The 14,556-nt window shown below is 42.6% G+C and overlaps 1 protein-coding gene across 6 annotated transcripts in view; it reads left to right on the top strand.

Moving 5' to 3' along the window:
- The first annotated feature begins 10,819 nt into the window (after positions 1–10,819).
- The window catches only part of kirrel3b (kirre like nephrin family adhesion molecule 3b), a 145,584-nt gene continuing 141,847 nt past the window's right edge, over positions 10,820–14,556 (top strand). For all 6 annotated transcript variants that reach the window (XM_029001654.1, XM_029001657.1, XM_029001655.1 and 3 more), the window contains exon 1: positions 10,820–11,045. In XM_029001654.1, the coding sequence (XP_028857487.1) occupies positions 11,003–11,045 (43 nt within the window). In that variant the 5' untranslated portion in view covers positions 10,820–11,002. The remainder of the gene's footprint in view (positions 11,046–14,556) is intronic.

Consider the following 14,556-nt stretch of genomic DNA (forward strand, 5'->3'; position numbering starts at 1 on the left):
GCCAGTAATCCGCTCCGTGGCACACGCAGAGGACTGAAAAAAAGCAATAGAACTGTACAGCATATCTTTACAGCCCAGAATCACTTTTGCTCCACAATTATTCCGAGGCTGCTCTTATTCTCCAGCCCCAGGTTGTCAGAGAGCACATGTTAAATCCCGGGCCTACAGTAAATCTGGTGGGGTTTTGAGGATGTTTTAATGACCCGCCTTGTCCCCAACACTGCCTGAAATCTGATTATTAGAGGCAAGGAGAACAGGAGGCTAATTGAAGTGTCACTCAGAGCAAAAGAAGTGCTTCTTTCCATTTTTTTCCTCCACAAAGGAGGAATTCTGTTTGAATAGGCGGCAGACTTGCCACTTCAAATCCAAAGATTGTTGCTGATTAGTGGAGAAAGTGGCAATGGGCACGGCTTCAAAATGAACTTAATGCAACTGGAAATATCCTCTAATGAGCAGAAAAAATTCCGTAGTTATACTAGCAGACGTTTCTGAGACAGGCTTGGAGGGCCATGATTAATTTGCTCTCCTGCATCTGTAAAAGATATCCTGGAAGGTATGCTTTTTTTTTTTTGTTTTCTTTTAAGGAGACATATTCTCTCCCCTGTTTGCCAAGTTCTTGGCAGAGAAATAGAGAGTGGGGACAGTGTGTGCAATGTCAGCCCTATTCTCTTTTCCCAGCAAAGACACGCCGCGAATGAAGACTTTCTATCAGAGGGCAGCATGGCCCTCTGCCCTATTAATCAAACTCAGAATGGAGGGACACGGAAGGGTTGGAGGGCTGTCACCAGATAACACAGGCTGACCCAAATAAAGCCCGCATTGATCCATGGGTTCTTGTAATCCCCAGGATTAGCACCAGCTAAAGGTAACTGATATATTTGCAAACAAGATGATCCCATATTACAAAAAACAGAGGGGCATTGTTATAATCTGTGCCTTCAACATGGATGAAACACTCATTGGCTGTACAAGAGTGCATATTTTCTGCCTAGTCTAAGATGCCTTTTTGATGTGGAAATCTAAATACAAGATTTACGAATAATAGGAAATAAAGAAAATAACTTGTGGCTTGAATAACTTCCTGACTGGAATCTGGAGGAAAAAGGCTTGTTTACAAAATTGAAAATGTCATTTTGACTTGAACTGACATCAGCTTCTGTTTGAAAGGATATGGCCATCAATACTTTTGACAGGTCTCAATGATTGTGACCTTTGACCAACAAAATCTCATCTGTTTACCCAAACAAGCATGTGTTCCAAATGTGAAGCAAATCCCTTTGGCCATTGATATATCCTATTCACGTGACCTTTACCGCTGAACACCAAAATCTAATCAGATCTTCTTTTAGTCCAAGTGAACATTCATAGCAAATTCGAATACATTTCTTCCAGGTGTTCTTCAGATGACTCTGTTTGCAATAATGAAAGCGCCGTGGGGTCATAGTCTCTATGACCTTTGATTAACAATCTATGCATCGAAGTGAATGTTTATACCGAATTTTAGGACACACACTCTAGGTTTTTCTTGAGATATTGAGTTCATAGGAATAAGACAGATGGATGGATGGACAAGACAATAATGCTCCAGGCACCGAGACTTAAAAAAAATCTGAGCTGTAGAGGGCCATTTTCATGACCTGTGTTTCAAACATAGATATTCCATAGAATCAAGCAATAGAATAACATATACTCTGCATCTGGAAAGTACTCACAGAGCACAATTTTTTCCACATTTTGTTATGTTACAGACTTATTCCAAAAAAGGATTGGATGCATTTGTGAAAATGACAAAAAAGAGCAGATGACGATGTGAAAAAATTGTGTTGAGGTTTTGGCAAATTTAGTAAAAATTAAAAAAGATAAATTACATGACGATGCACCTTAGGCACCAATTACAGTCTTTTTGAATATGGTGCCACAAGCTTGGCACACCTATCCTTGGCCAGTTTCACCCATTCCTCTTTGCAGCAGCTCTCAAGTGCCACCGGGTTGGATGGGAAGTGTCTGTGCTGCCTTTTTAAGATCTCTCCAGAGATGTATTCCGGGGGGTATTCCATGTATTCAAGTCTGGGCTCTGGCTGGGCCACTCAAGGACATTGGCTGTGTGCTTAGGGCCGTTGTCCTGCTGAAAGATGATCCGTTGCCCCAGTCTGAGTTCAAGAGCTCTGTGACCATCGGGTTCTTTAAACTGTTGCTTATTGGGACCTTCAAAGCAACAGAAACATTTCTGTAACCTTCCCCAGATTTCTGCCTCGAGACAATCCTGTCTCGGCCTACAGACAATTCCTTTGACTGACTTCATGCTTCATTTGTGCCCTGACATGAAGTGTCTACTGTGGGACCGTATATAAACAGGTGTGTGCCTTTCGAAATCACGTCCAATCAACTGATTTTTTCTAAGATGGACTCCAATTAAGCTGCAGAACCTCAAGCGTGATCAGGGGAAACAGGAGGCACCTGAGCTCAATTTTCAGCTTCATGGGAAAGGCTGTAAATACTTATATATGTTTGCTTTCTTTTTTAAAACCTCAAGTAAATGTTTTTCACGTTGTCATTATGGGGTGTTGCATGTAGAATTCTGAGAAAAAATTATAATTTTAGATTAACGTAATAAAATGTGGAAAAAGTGATGCGCTAAGAATACTTTCCGGATGCACTGTATTTCCACAGTATTGAGATGCCAATGTAGACACTGAGAATTAAAAAAATTACAGTTGTGGGTGATGGCAGTACATTTCAGTGGAAGTTAGTTAAATGCTTAGATTACCTATGTATTACAGCAACTGTGCAGATTTGCTAAATTGTGCATTTTGTTTCATTTATCGCTTGCGGGTTAAAATACTTTGAATAGCAATAAACATATTAAGCGTATTAATAAAAATATAAATAAAAATGGAACACTTGCACAGCACACAATGACACCACAAAGCATGTTTTCTGCATTTGAAAGTGAAGTGATTGTCATTGTGAAATACAGCACAGCACACGGTGACACAACGAAATGTGTCCTCTGCTTTTAACCATCACCCTTGGTGAGCAGTGGGCAGCCATGACAGGTACCTCAGGAGCAATGTGTGGGGACGGAATTTTGCTCAAGGTTGACTTCAGTGGCACTTTGGCAGTTCAAAATTTTAAACCACAAACCTATGATTATGAGTCCGCCTCCTCAACCGCTAGGCCACCACTGCCCAGAAGAGCCAGTGATTAATTGCACGTTGTGAAAAAAAACTTAAAGTCATGCCTTCTAGAAAACTTTTATCCTATTTGTGTACTGTATTATTTATATGACTATGATGGAACGTTCTGGAGCACTCGATGAGACCCTGTCAAAGGAGAGAAATCAGCCTATCACTCTGACAGATACTGATAAACACCTATCAGAGCCTTCCTGCGCCGCACAAAGCATCCAGCTGATTGGCGAACACCATATCCGTCTTTTTCTCATCTTAGCATGACAAGGAATGTAATGACTTTTCGCCCAAACAAAAAAAAGCCGCCCAAATGTGAGAACAGAGATTATTGTTCAAGGTTTACATTGCACTGCATTTGCAGTTTACAGCAGATGTACAGCAACTGCACACAGAGCGGGAGGCTGCAGTGACTGCAACAGGCCTGCTGAGGTTAAAAGTCAACAAATGCATTTGCATGATCAGTGGGGGCGCTATTTATTTTCATTCGTCTTAATGCATTAAGAAGATTGTCTGTTGCCTGGCGAAGGTCACTGGCTTCACCTTGACAATAAAACCCAGAGTACCAGTCACTGGAAGACAAGCTCATATTATAACATTTATTGAAAAGGCTAGGATTGGGAGCATAAGAAAATCCTAATGGGATTGTTCACACCTGTCTGCAGACATGCTGCTGTCCTTCAGACAAAAATAAAGAGCGGGGTTTTCTCCTCTGAAAAAAAAAATTAATTAACACAGAGAGGGAGAACAACAGAGGCTTAAATCCAGACAATAAAGGCAAGCCGAAGCACAGAATAATATTCCTTCTCAGGCAAGGCTGTATTAAATGTTTTGTTCCTGTAAGAGGTGAAAAACAACAATCTTCCATGGTAATTCAGCCCTTCTCATCCTCTGGCCCGCCTTGACCCGCTCTATTATTATAAAGTGTCCTTTTTTCACTTCTTTGAAGACAAAAGGTTCTCTAGCTATCACATTTCAATAAAAAATGAATACAAGAATAAAGCTAGGTCATTTAAGGACAAAGGACAAGGTAAGGACAAAGAGCTTGAAAAATCACACATATCTAATTTATTAGAAACATTCAGACGACATGGAATGGCCAATCTCTGTGATAGCCTGATGTGATCAGATTGGGCCGGAAGGGAAAGTGCATGTAGCGTGAGGGCCTCGCATTCCCCCTCTCCTGTCGCTCAGGCCGTCTGTGAATCCACGAATCGCTCAAACTGGCTGAGACTGTCTGCGGTAAAGCAACACAGGTAAATGAGATCTGAGGTTGATTCCAGCCGGCGTCTGGAGATTAGAGCTGGCCACAAGGAACACATCTTGGGAGAAACAAATGAAAGCCTTTCGCAGCTAATTACTTACAAATCACCCTTGGGGAGATAAATTAAAAAAAAAGAAAATGTAAAAAAGAAAAAGAAAATCTATTAGACACACCACGAAGTTGTACAGCTTATAATGTGAAGTGTCTTTTGGCAGCGTCTGAGCCCGAGACTTTACATGGCTACACCATGGCTGCAACTTTCCCTCATAAAAAGCCGAAGGAGTGTAGGTGTACAATAGATTTACGTTGGAAGAGCAGGAGGGATTATTTTACGGCACTCAATTAATCGTGAATAATCAGATGACAAACTCCAGACGATCATAGTAGGTTGCTCATGAATGCTACTTTTGGCTGGAAGCATTAAAATACAGAAAAATGAGATTGATTAGAGGACAAAGCACCGCCCTATACTCAAGCACAAAGAAAATGTACAAAAGTATGCAAATGTATTCAAAACACACAATAATTAGTCACTTAAGTATGCGCATGACCTCAAAAATGTGGTGGGTGCTCCAAGACCCAGTGAAAAATGAAAAAATCTCATTGTTCGTGAGAATTGCTCTTTACTTAGGGAAGGTCTAAGTCGAAAGGAGGTTTAAAAAAAACAAAGAGAGAATACGTCATAACTATCTGTGTCTGTGCTTTAAATTCTGTAACGTGACATGCAGGAGGTCAAGAGTTCCTTACCAACCGTATAAACTTATAAAATAAATAAATAAATGAATACAGTGGGCTGTTGTCAAGCAATTAAGGCAATTAAGGCAGCATTTTAGGAGTACATTAAGCGTTTTTTGATCACGTCAATGACGTTTGACTGACCTCGTTTCATGTAAACCATAAAGACCGTACCATGGAAAATGTCACTCCCAGTTCATTCACTTTCATTAAAATCACGAAACTTACCTTGCTAGCAATTTTGCTGCAAACTTTTTCTGGCCATAATAGGCTCAATTCAGCAATTGTGCAGGCCTAATTTAAATTTCTTTCTTTCCTTTTAATAATGATTCACATGCATATGAAATTGGCTAAGTGCTTTTTTTCTAGCAGACAATACATGATTGCTTGCTAGATAATTGCTCAAAATACCCTTGCAACATGATAAAATTGGTACTTTGTGTGAGGAACAACATTTGAAATTTAAATGCCAAGTCAAAGTTTCCTTTGGAATTTAATAAACTTTTCTTGTATATTATTTTCCATTTTATTCTACCTTTTATGCACTTGGCAGCGCACACAGCATGCTCTGTATAAAGCAGTTACCACATTGCCGGTTTATTATCATTGAACTGTTGATCTTGTATGGGTTAAATGTCACTGTTTATCGTTAAGCTCATGCATTAACGCTATGGCATTTCTCAGGAGTGCATTCCAAGGCTTGTGGCTTTGTGGCTCCTAGCTCTGGAAATGCTGTTGTACAGCACTGGCTGCTTCACTTTGCATTTTCAATTGGGACCGGTGGCAAAATAGCACGAAAGTGAATATTAATGTATGCTAATTGTGTGTCTGAATCAGCGCTTTTTTTTTTTCTTAACCGTATTTTGCTTTGATGCCACACAGTCCAAACATCAGCACTTCCCCCTTCACATCTCCATGGCCCTATGCCCACCCGCTTCACACATTTAAAGAGTTTGTGGATAAAAATGCTCTCCTGGTTTTACTTTGTTTTATTTATTGCAAAACTGCAAATTGTAACCTGTTCTGAAAAAAAGTAAAAAGTTCAGCCGAACCATCCTGTAATATTTAAAATTTGTGCCATGTATTTGCATAAGGATTTAGAGGTCTGCACCTTCATTATCAAGACAGAAGCCAGCATTGTATTGCATGAATTTGCTGATATATTTGATATATTTCCCGCTCAGACAGAAAAGTAACTTGCACGCCGTCTTCTTGATGGAGACGGGATGGATAAGTTAATACACTCAATTCCATTTGACAGGATTCCCCATCTGTGATATTGCTTGCTCATCAAATGTCTAACATCACACGCAAGCTCTTGCTTTTTGCTTTAAGCCATCCCTGCTCATGCTCAGCCTTAAGGGCTTCCATGTACACTATTTTCTTCTGCTCGGGGGAGGTAAACGACACTTAAATTCTGAGTTTGAATAGTAAAATGTCTTTTTTTTTTGCTTCTGCCCTTTTACTTCTACTTCGACTCAAGCAGAAAGGAAAAGCTGATTTAGGCAAAGTAGCACAGCAGCCAAGTTCATTGGGGAAAGCAGTGGTTTGCTTATAGTCAGATTCGGTCAGGAAATCCAGTCCATACACACTTTGCGTTTCATTAAATGGCCCAGCACTGGAAGAACGAATGAGAGAACATATTTAGACAACACACAGTTTCTTTCTGTAATCGAAACCTCAGATTCTTTTATTTCCTTAAATGTCATTTGTGGGAGGTTACGCTTGACTACATGTCAGTGGCATTATTTCATTAACAAAAATGTATCTTCCACACACATCATAATGACATAACATTTCTTTTTAAAAAGTCTGGATTTTCTATCAGCATGTAAAAGGAATGAGCCTAATAATTTCTTTATGTATCACATGATCTCAAAAGGCCTGCGAGAAAGGCTTTATAAAAAAAAAAAGCCAATATTCAAAATAAAAATCACAACTGTAAACTGATGAATACATGAAAGGAAAGCTATGAAAGAAAAAACCTTGGTTTGAGTCAGCAGATGAAGGAAGTATTGTAGCAGCCTACAGTAGTGGCAGATATAGGGCTGGCAGAATAAACATACATTCACTCCCCATTTGTCTCGCACTATAAGGGCCTGCCTGTCATCTTCGTGTACCCCTGTCTGACAGTGGATGTGACTTGCTTGACTCCACCGAGTGACGGGTGAGGGAAAAAAAAGGCAACATTTTGAGAACAGCACTCAGGAGCGTTCAGCTTTCTACGGCGTGCCAATTTGGGCGCATATGTTTTCCCTCCTCGACCACCTGACATGCAGCAGTGCGAGGCCCTATTCGTCTGTTCCGAATCGGTTTCCCCTCAATACTTTTTTGGACTGATGCTCAGTTTGTTGCTGGTGATTTTTAAGCCTTCCAAGTTTCAGAGGTCACTTTGCTGCTTTTTCTAATTAATTATTTTAGTCTTGGGGGCCACATGTGAGATGCATGTGTTGGGCAGCACCTTGAGATGAAGCGATGAGAAAGTACTGCATAAATAAGATTTAGTGCCATCTCCCCAGCGACGGAAAAACTGTGCTGGCTGCCCACATAATGTTGTGGCTCCTGAAACCCAGCAGACATCGAAATCAATTCCTCATCGTGGCGCCCTGGCCTCTCAACTTCAGCCACTCTTGCTATTAATGTATATGTATGTTTATTTGACATGTTTACACGAGGATTTTAAATGCTGATAGCATTTGAAGGGGGGAAGAATTCAGCTTCTGTGCAATAACAGTATGAGTAATGCACAGCTTAGTTCTCTGTAAAGTGTGGCCTTGGCAGAAATATATCCACTGCCAAACCATGTAATATTGATCGCATAATCTATTATTTTATTGCTGCCACATTCTTGGGCTGGAATTATTGATTATTCAATACCATCCATATTCACCTAACCTTTCCAAATAAAGCACAGATTATATTTCAGATAGAGTAGAATATAGAATATAAAGTCGATTACAACACATTGGTGGACGTGAGGCTTCCATGAAAGAAGGCTCGCCTGATGTGGTGCAGCAGATGGTAAAGGTACATTACGCAATTCATTTTTATCTCAACCGGTTTCAACCCTCACCCATACTGATTTCTACGCCAAGTCATGGTACATCAATATGTTCCAATTAAACAGGATGACTAAACAGTAGTTATTTTTGCCACATGAGGGTGGTAGTAGCCTAGTAGGTAAGACACTTGCCAATAATTCAGAAGACCACAAATTCATGGGTTCAAACACCACTTACTACCATTGTGTCCCTGATCAAGACATTTAACCCTGAGTGTCTCCAGGGGGAACTGTCCCTGTAACTACTGATTGTAAGTTTCTCAGGATCAGGGCATCAGGGTTTTTTAAGCATGTATAATTTAAAAAAATTCACCACGAAGTACGGCTAAAGATTCAAATTTTGTGAGATGCCACTTCTGAGAGCAAACCAATCAGAGAACTGTGGGAGTATCTGACACATCATGTATGTGTCATGCCCTGCTAAAAGCTAGATTAAAAAAAAAGTGGGGAAGACATCATTTCAGAAACTAGGTGGAAAGTGGAAGTACATGTGAAATAAAGCCCAGTGTTTGTAGGTGTTGGCGCAGCCAAGTTTAAAATTCACTCTTTTTGTAAATTAAATCCCAGTTTCATACTTTAGTGAAGTGTGGCAAAGTTGCCAGTTTGAACCTCGTTCCGCCAAGGTGCCACCGAGGTCCCACTGAGCAAAGCATCGTCCCCACACACTGCTTGAATAAGTATAATGAATTCCCAATTATATTGTAGAAAATTTCATGTTAATTGCTGTGCTTCATATCAATTTAATTCTCCAACAGGCTAGATGTACCAAGATGGAGAAAGTTTCATCCCAACTGATTACAGATGCTCCTTCTTGTTCTAGCAAAAATTGCTGGCTTTAAACCAATACTGAGTAACATTTGAATTCAGGCTCAGTAATTGATTCTGGATTGGCCCAAATTACAAACTAATTTCATAGAAGGCTCACTTGTATGATCTTGTCAAGAGTGTTAGATCAAATTTTGATAGACTATATTGCAAAACACAGCAGGTTATTAATTCATTACTGCAGCGTTTTGCTTCATCTAAACGCATCCCTCTGACCCGCAGTCTATTTTGTTGTGTAATTGTTTTGAAAGGCAGTGAGATATTCCTTCCCAACTTTCCATAGAGTACCTGAGCTGTAAAAGATCACTCAGACAGTAGCTCATGTGGATGAATTCAACGGCAATCATGGCTAAGCAAGACATCTTGTTGTTAAATTAGAGAACCAAAAAAAAAACCATCATGGACAGGATTTGAACAGGAAATGCACAACAATGCTGGAATTTTCATTTCACCAGACTGAACGCCATGATGGAAAGAAACAGAGATTTCAAGAGAAAGGAATGATTTCGTGCAGAGCAGAGGCCGTGACTGTCAAGGTGCCATGTTCGTTTGCCTCTGTTTCAGTTTTTCTTGCCTAGTGAACATGAATCTGTGCTTATTACTGTTAATAATCTGGAGAGGCCAGTTGTAAACAATCAATAAGTACAATAGAGCTGCAACAGAGAAAAAGATCATTTTGTCATTTGTTTGGCATTTGTTTTCTCATTTGAGTGAGCAGACGACATTGGTTTTGGATACAGAGTACTGTTTAAGGACCAATTACTCAACCATTGACCATAGTTTTAGCATGTTTATCCTTAGCACTGGTAAATCACATAAAGCCAGAGCTACAAGTTTCTCATTAAATATTGATTTTTAACTTTGGAGGGGTTCACAGGTCACCAATACTTATGAATAAACTTAGCATTCCAATAAATAAAGATGCAGCCTCGTTCCGGGTATGAAAATAGCGTAATCTCTAAAGACTCCAGACTCCACATTCTGTCCACTCCTTCTTTCACAAGAGCACACTACTAGTTCTACTAGGAAACAATGTTATTATCACTGAATAATTTATACAAATTCGAAGAAGGTTTGCCCAACCTACCGCACTGGCTGTAAATATCTCTGCCATGTGTACTGTTATTCGGATATATGAGAGAGTAATGAAGGAGTGAGGGGGGAATACAATATGCAATGCCCTATTAAATATTTAACACCAGAAAATGCTAAATTTACTGTGTGATTATGAAGCAACACATTAGTGGTTTTAACAACTTTTGCATTACGGCTCAATTTAAGACGGATTGCAAATCTGGTGCAGCCTGCGAGAAACAAGTGGCAAATGAATTTATTACGGCTGTCTTTAATGCTTGCTTGCTGTTTAGAGTGCATTTTATTTAAGATTATTCATTTTTCAGGCAGAGTTTGCCCTGATTAAGGGCCTGATTTGTAGTGGCCACCAGCCAACAACGAAAGCTGCACTATTTTCTTTTTTTTTTTTTTTTTTTTGTAATCCCGTCTGAGTTCATTCTTTTTTTTCCGAGCAGCCCGCCTGGCCCGTGTCCCGTGGCGGCTCCAGTTCCCAGAGATTTAGCTCGGAATCTGTGGACGGGGAGGGGGCGGAGCCTGGCTGGGATGCAGGCCGGCCCCCGCGTCCCTATTGGTTGAGGTGGGTGCGGGGCGAGCGAGGAGGGGAGAGAGCGAGAGAGAGAGAGGAGGAGGAGGAGGAGGAGGAGGGAGGGGGGACACAGTGATGCTCCGAGATTCGAGAATGGACCGCCAGTGAGACGCAAAGCGTGAGAGCGAAGCGCACCGAGCGTCCGCCAGCCGGAGCAGGAGTCACCGGTGGCGCTAAGACCCAGGCGACGCCGACGAACCGGACCGGGAGCCCTGGACGCCCCACGTCCCCAACTTTCCCGTCGACTTCAGAAGCCGCGGTCCGCAGCGATGCTCCACGGGCTCTTCCCGCTGCTCTGGCTGACACTTCACGGTAGGCTCGCCGCGTCCGCCGTCTTGTGCGCTGCCTTGCGTGGGGCTGACACGGGGCGAGCGCTCGGAGCTTTTCCAGCGGGACCCCGGAGCTCCCGGCGTGACGCGAGGTGTCGGAGTTGCTTCCTCTCTTCTCCTCCTTCTTCTTCTTCTTCTTTTTTTTTTTTTTTGAGTCGCCGCCACTTTGTGTGTCCATTTCTGTCCAAAAGGGAGAAACACGTCACCTGGAGTCTTAAGTTCCGACGTGTTTGCTTCTGTCCCCGTTCGGCGTTGAGACACAAAGAGTCCAGCTCGCCACAAGGGACAGGTTGGCGGTCCCCCAGAGCCGAGGCGGAGGCTGGTGCGCCAGGTCTGGGTGGCTGTGCCTTCCCTTGCCACCAGGTGGTTGTCTTTGGAAAAAAAACCCACAAAAAAACCCCACGACAAGTCGCACAACCAGAGTCGGCGAGAGCGGAGGGTGGAGCGGCGGGGTCACGGATCCTGATCGCTGTCATCTCCGGCCGAGGAGCAAGTGCGCCGGGGGGAGCGAATTGCCGCTAATCCCGGGCATGTCGGGGTCACCGAATGCCTGGAGAGTTTCTTTTCAAAGTTTGACCCTTCCGGCTGGGTGACTGTTGGAGGCTGATTGTGTGTGTGTGTGTGTGTCTGTGTTTGTGCTCCCCTTCAAATGGAGCTCGCTCTGATCTTTTTCTCTCCTTCCTTCCCCCGTAATCAAAGAACAGAAGTCAGGGGTTCGGTTGGAGTCACAGAACTGTGAACCGCAGACATCTACACAATCATCCTCGCTCCGCTCTCCCCTTCTTCTCTCCTCCTTTGCTCATTTTCCCCACGGAGCGGGTGTCTCGTCTCGTGTGTCCCTCCCTCAGAAGCCTCTTGATTATTGGACGTGTACGTGCAAAAATCAAGACAGGGTTTGGCCCCTCGGAATATTGCCCCTTTTAATGATGCTGCTTATCGCCGTGCGCCCTCCCGCTCCTTATTTTACCCAACGGACTCCCAGCCACTGTGGCAATAAGTGATTTCCCGTCGCCGGGGCACGTCGTGTGCTCATTTCGAGGCTGGAGAAAGAAAAAGGCTTCTCCCGGGGGGGGGGGGGCCAAGAGTAGTAGATCACGCCTCGAGGGGCTGCCAGCTTTACGATCTATTTTTTTTTGTTTTTTTTTTACGGCTTCGCAAGTGGATCCGGCTGTATTACGGCTAACAGAAAACTTTTCCTTTTCTCGTTACCCTGCCAAGTGAGCGTCTGAAAGGTGCTGAGAGCCGCGGCCGACCCCGGCCGTAAGGAATATTTACGCCCGATTCCAAGCGGGCTCTCCTATTTGACCCAGGCACTTGGGCTATATTCCCCAAATTATCGAGATTTGCTTTTGGAAGAAAGTCGGGAGAGTTTTTCTCTCTTTAGCCCATGTTTGGAGTTTAGGGCGGACAGATGATACCACGCCGGTGCCCTATATATTGTTGGCAGAAGGCGTCACTTTCTTCGGCAGTTTTTGCTGAGCCACTTCTTATTCATAATATAACATAACATAAGCAGGTAAGCAGATCATAACGACTTGCGTCAGCATCCTTTTCACCTTCCTCTGGGGACCGTATGTTCCCCTGTAGCTAAATTGTGTTGTACAACTTATCGCTCTGCTTACGTCTCCAGCCACAGGAAGTAGAAAAGAACGTTTTTTTTTTTGTTTTTAATGAATTTGAGAGGATGGTGTCTGGAGCGACGTAATCCAGGTTGGAACACTGCATGTAGGCCACCCCCCCCCTGTCTCTGACACCTGCTCGTGAACTGTGACTGATGGTACACGGACGGCCGGGAGGACCGCCACAGGGGGCCACTCGTCTGCCGGAGACGCGTTGTGATCTTCCTTTTTTCCGTCCTTCCCTCCGTCACGTCTTCTTTCTTCGATGGCTTTCTGTGTTCATACTGTAGTCTGTTACGCATTTCTGTGCTGTAACCCTATAATCTATCGTGAAGTATTTCTATTTCTACTCAGTATTGGCTTTTATTAGATGCTTGCACACAATATACTTTATTTCCAAGTATTATACTACTTCATTATTCACAAGCATTGGCAATATGTGCACTTTTTAGAGTTTCAGAGAGGTATACCTCCAGGTTCTCACACTCAGTCCTGCTGTCCTGATTCGGGACGCCCCGCGGACGCCCCGTTAAACCTCGGGCTGTTCATCGTGCCTCAGCGAGCCCCTAATGGACTGCTAAAAACACACAGCCGAGCGGCGGAAAGCCGTGGCCCCCTCGCGCCTTTCCACTTCATATTTCCTGTCACACCACACCCCTCCTATCAGGAACCCCGAAGACCTGGCGGCACTAGGTCAGCATACTGCGATGTGCTAATCTTATTTAACCCTGGAAAGCAGGTCTTAGCGCGTTAAGAACATCTGTCAGTAGAATCAGTCAAATCTTTAATTTTTTATTCCCCATAAGGCGATGACATCCGAAAAACAGTTTTCTGAACAGTGTTATAATTAACATGTCGCTCGCAGTTGGATGGATTTTGGATCTTACAATCTTACAAAGATTTTTTTCATCATTGTTTTTTTTATAGTATTACGAATAATTATTTTTTACCTTATAAACTTGTTTCCAACACATGAATGATGGCAGATGTCAATCCAATTTCATTTTATTTATTTCACAGTCGCATTTAGACATTTTTCTTACTTACCTTCCCCCCCGCAATGGCATCCATTTTTGTCCGCTGAGTAGACCCGTGTCCCCCGCCCTCTAACCAGTATCAGATTTTAGTTTAAACGTTCGCTCACATCGTACTGACCTCATTTCCTGAATCCATACCCAAGCGATTGAAACTGATACCCTCCCGTAAAGTATCGGGTCTTCAGCACGAGGCGCATTGCCCATAAATCTGCCTAAAATGGTGGTGACCCCTTCGCTACTTTCTTGTGTCGCGCTAGATTAACACAGTCCCACGACGGCAAAATTCCCCACTCGATATTCCCAGGCAATGAGTAAACACATGAATAAGTAATCGAGAGGCTTCTCTAGAAAGCTGCTTCCCGCTTGGTTGCCGTCACTTACTCAAAAGTCAACTTTCACTTCTTGTAAGTTTGTGTTTAGTGAAAGAAATGTAATAAAAATTGGTTTAATGGGCACACCACACACACCATATTTTACAGCATGTTTTTCTCTTGTAGACAAAACACTGAAAGACTTTGATAGAACATGATATACTCATTACTTGTCATTAATCGGTATTATCGTCTATTGACTTATTCATTATCTGTGTATATTATAGGTTTTTAAACGTAATTGACCATCTGGGTTTGGTATTGCAATGCTTAAATACATATTTATATCGTACAGGCCAAAAGTTTGGACACACCTTTTCTTTATTTTCAGGACCATTTACATTGGTAGATTCTCACTGAAGGCATCAAAACTATGAATTAACTATTTTATAACAGTCTTGAAGGAGTTCCCAGAGGTGTTTAGCACTTGTTGGCCCCTTTGCCTTCCAGCTCACCCCAAACCATCT

The sequence above is a fragment of the Denticeps clupeoides genome, chromosome 13 (assembly GCF_900700375.1).
Source record: "Denticeps clupeoides chromosome 13, fDenClu1.1, whole genome shotgun sequence".
Classification (NCBI taxonomy): Eukaryota; Metazoa; Chordata; class Actinopteri; order Clupeiformes; family Denticipitidae; genus Denticeps; species Denticeps clupeoides.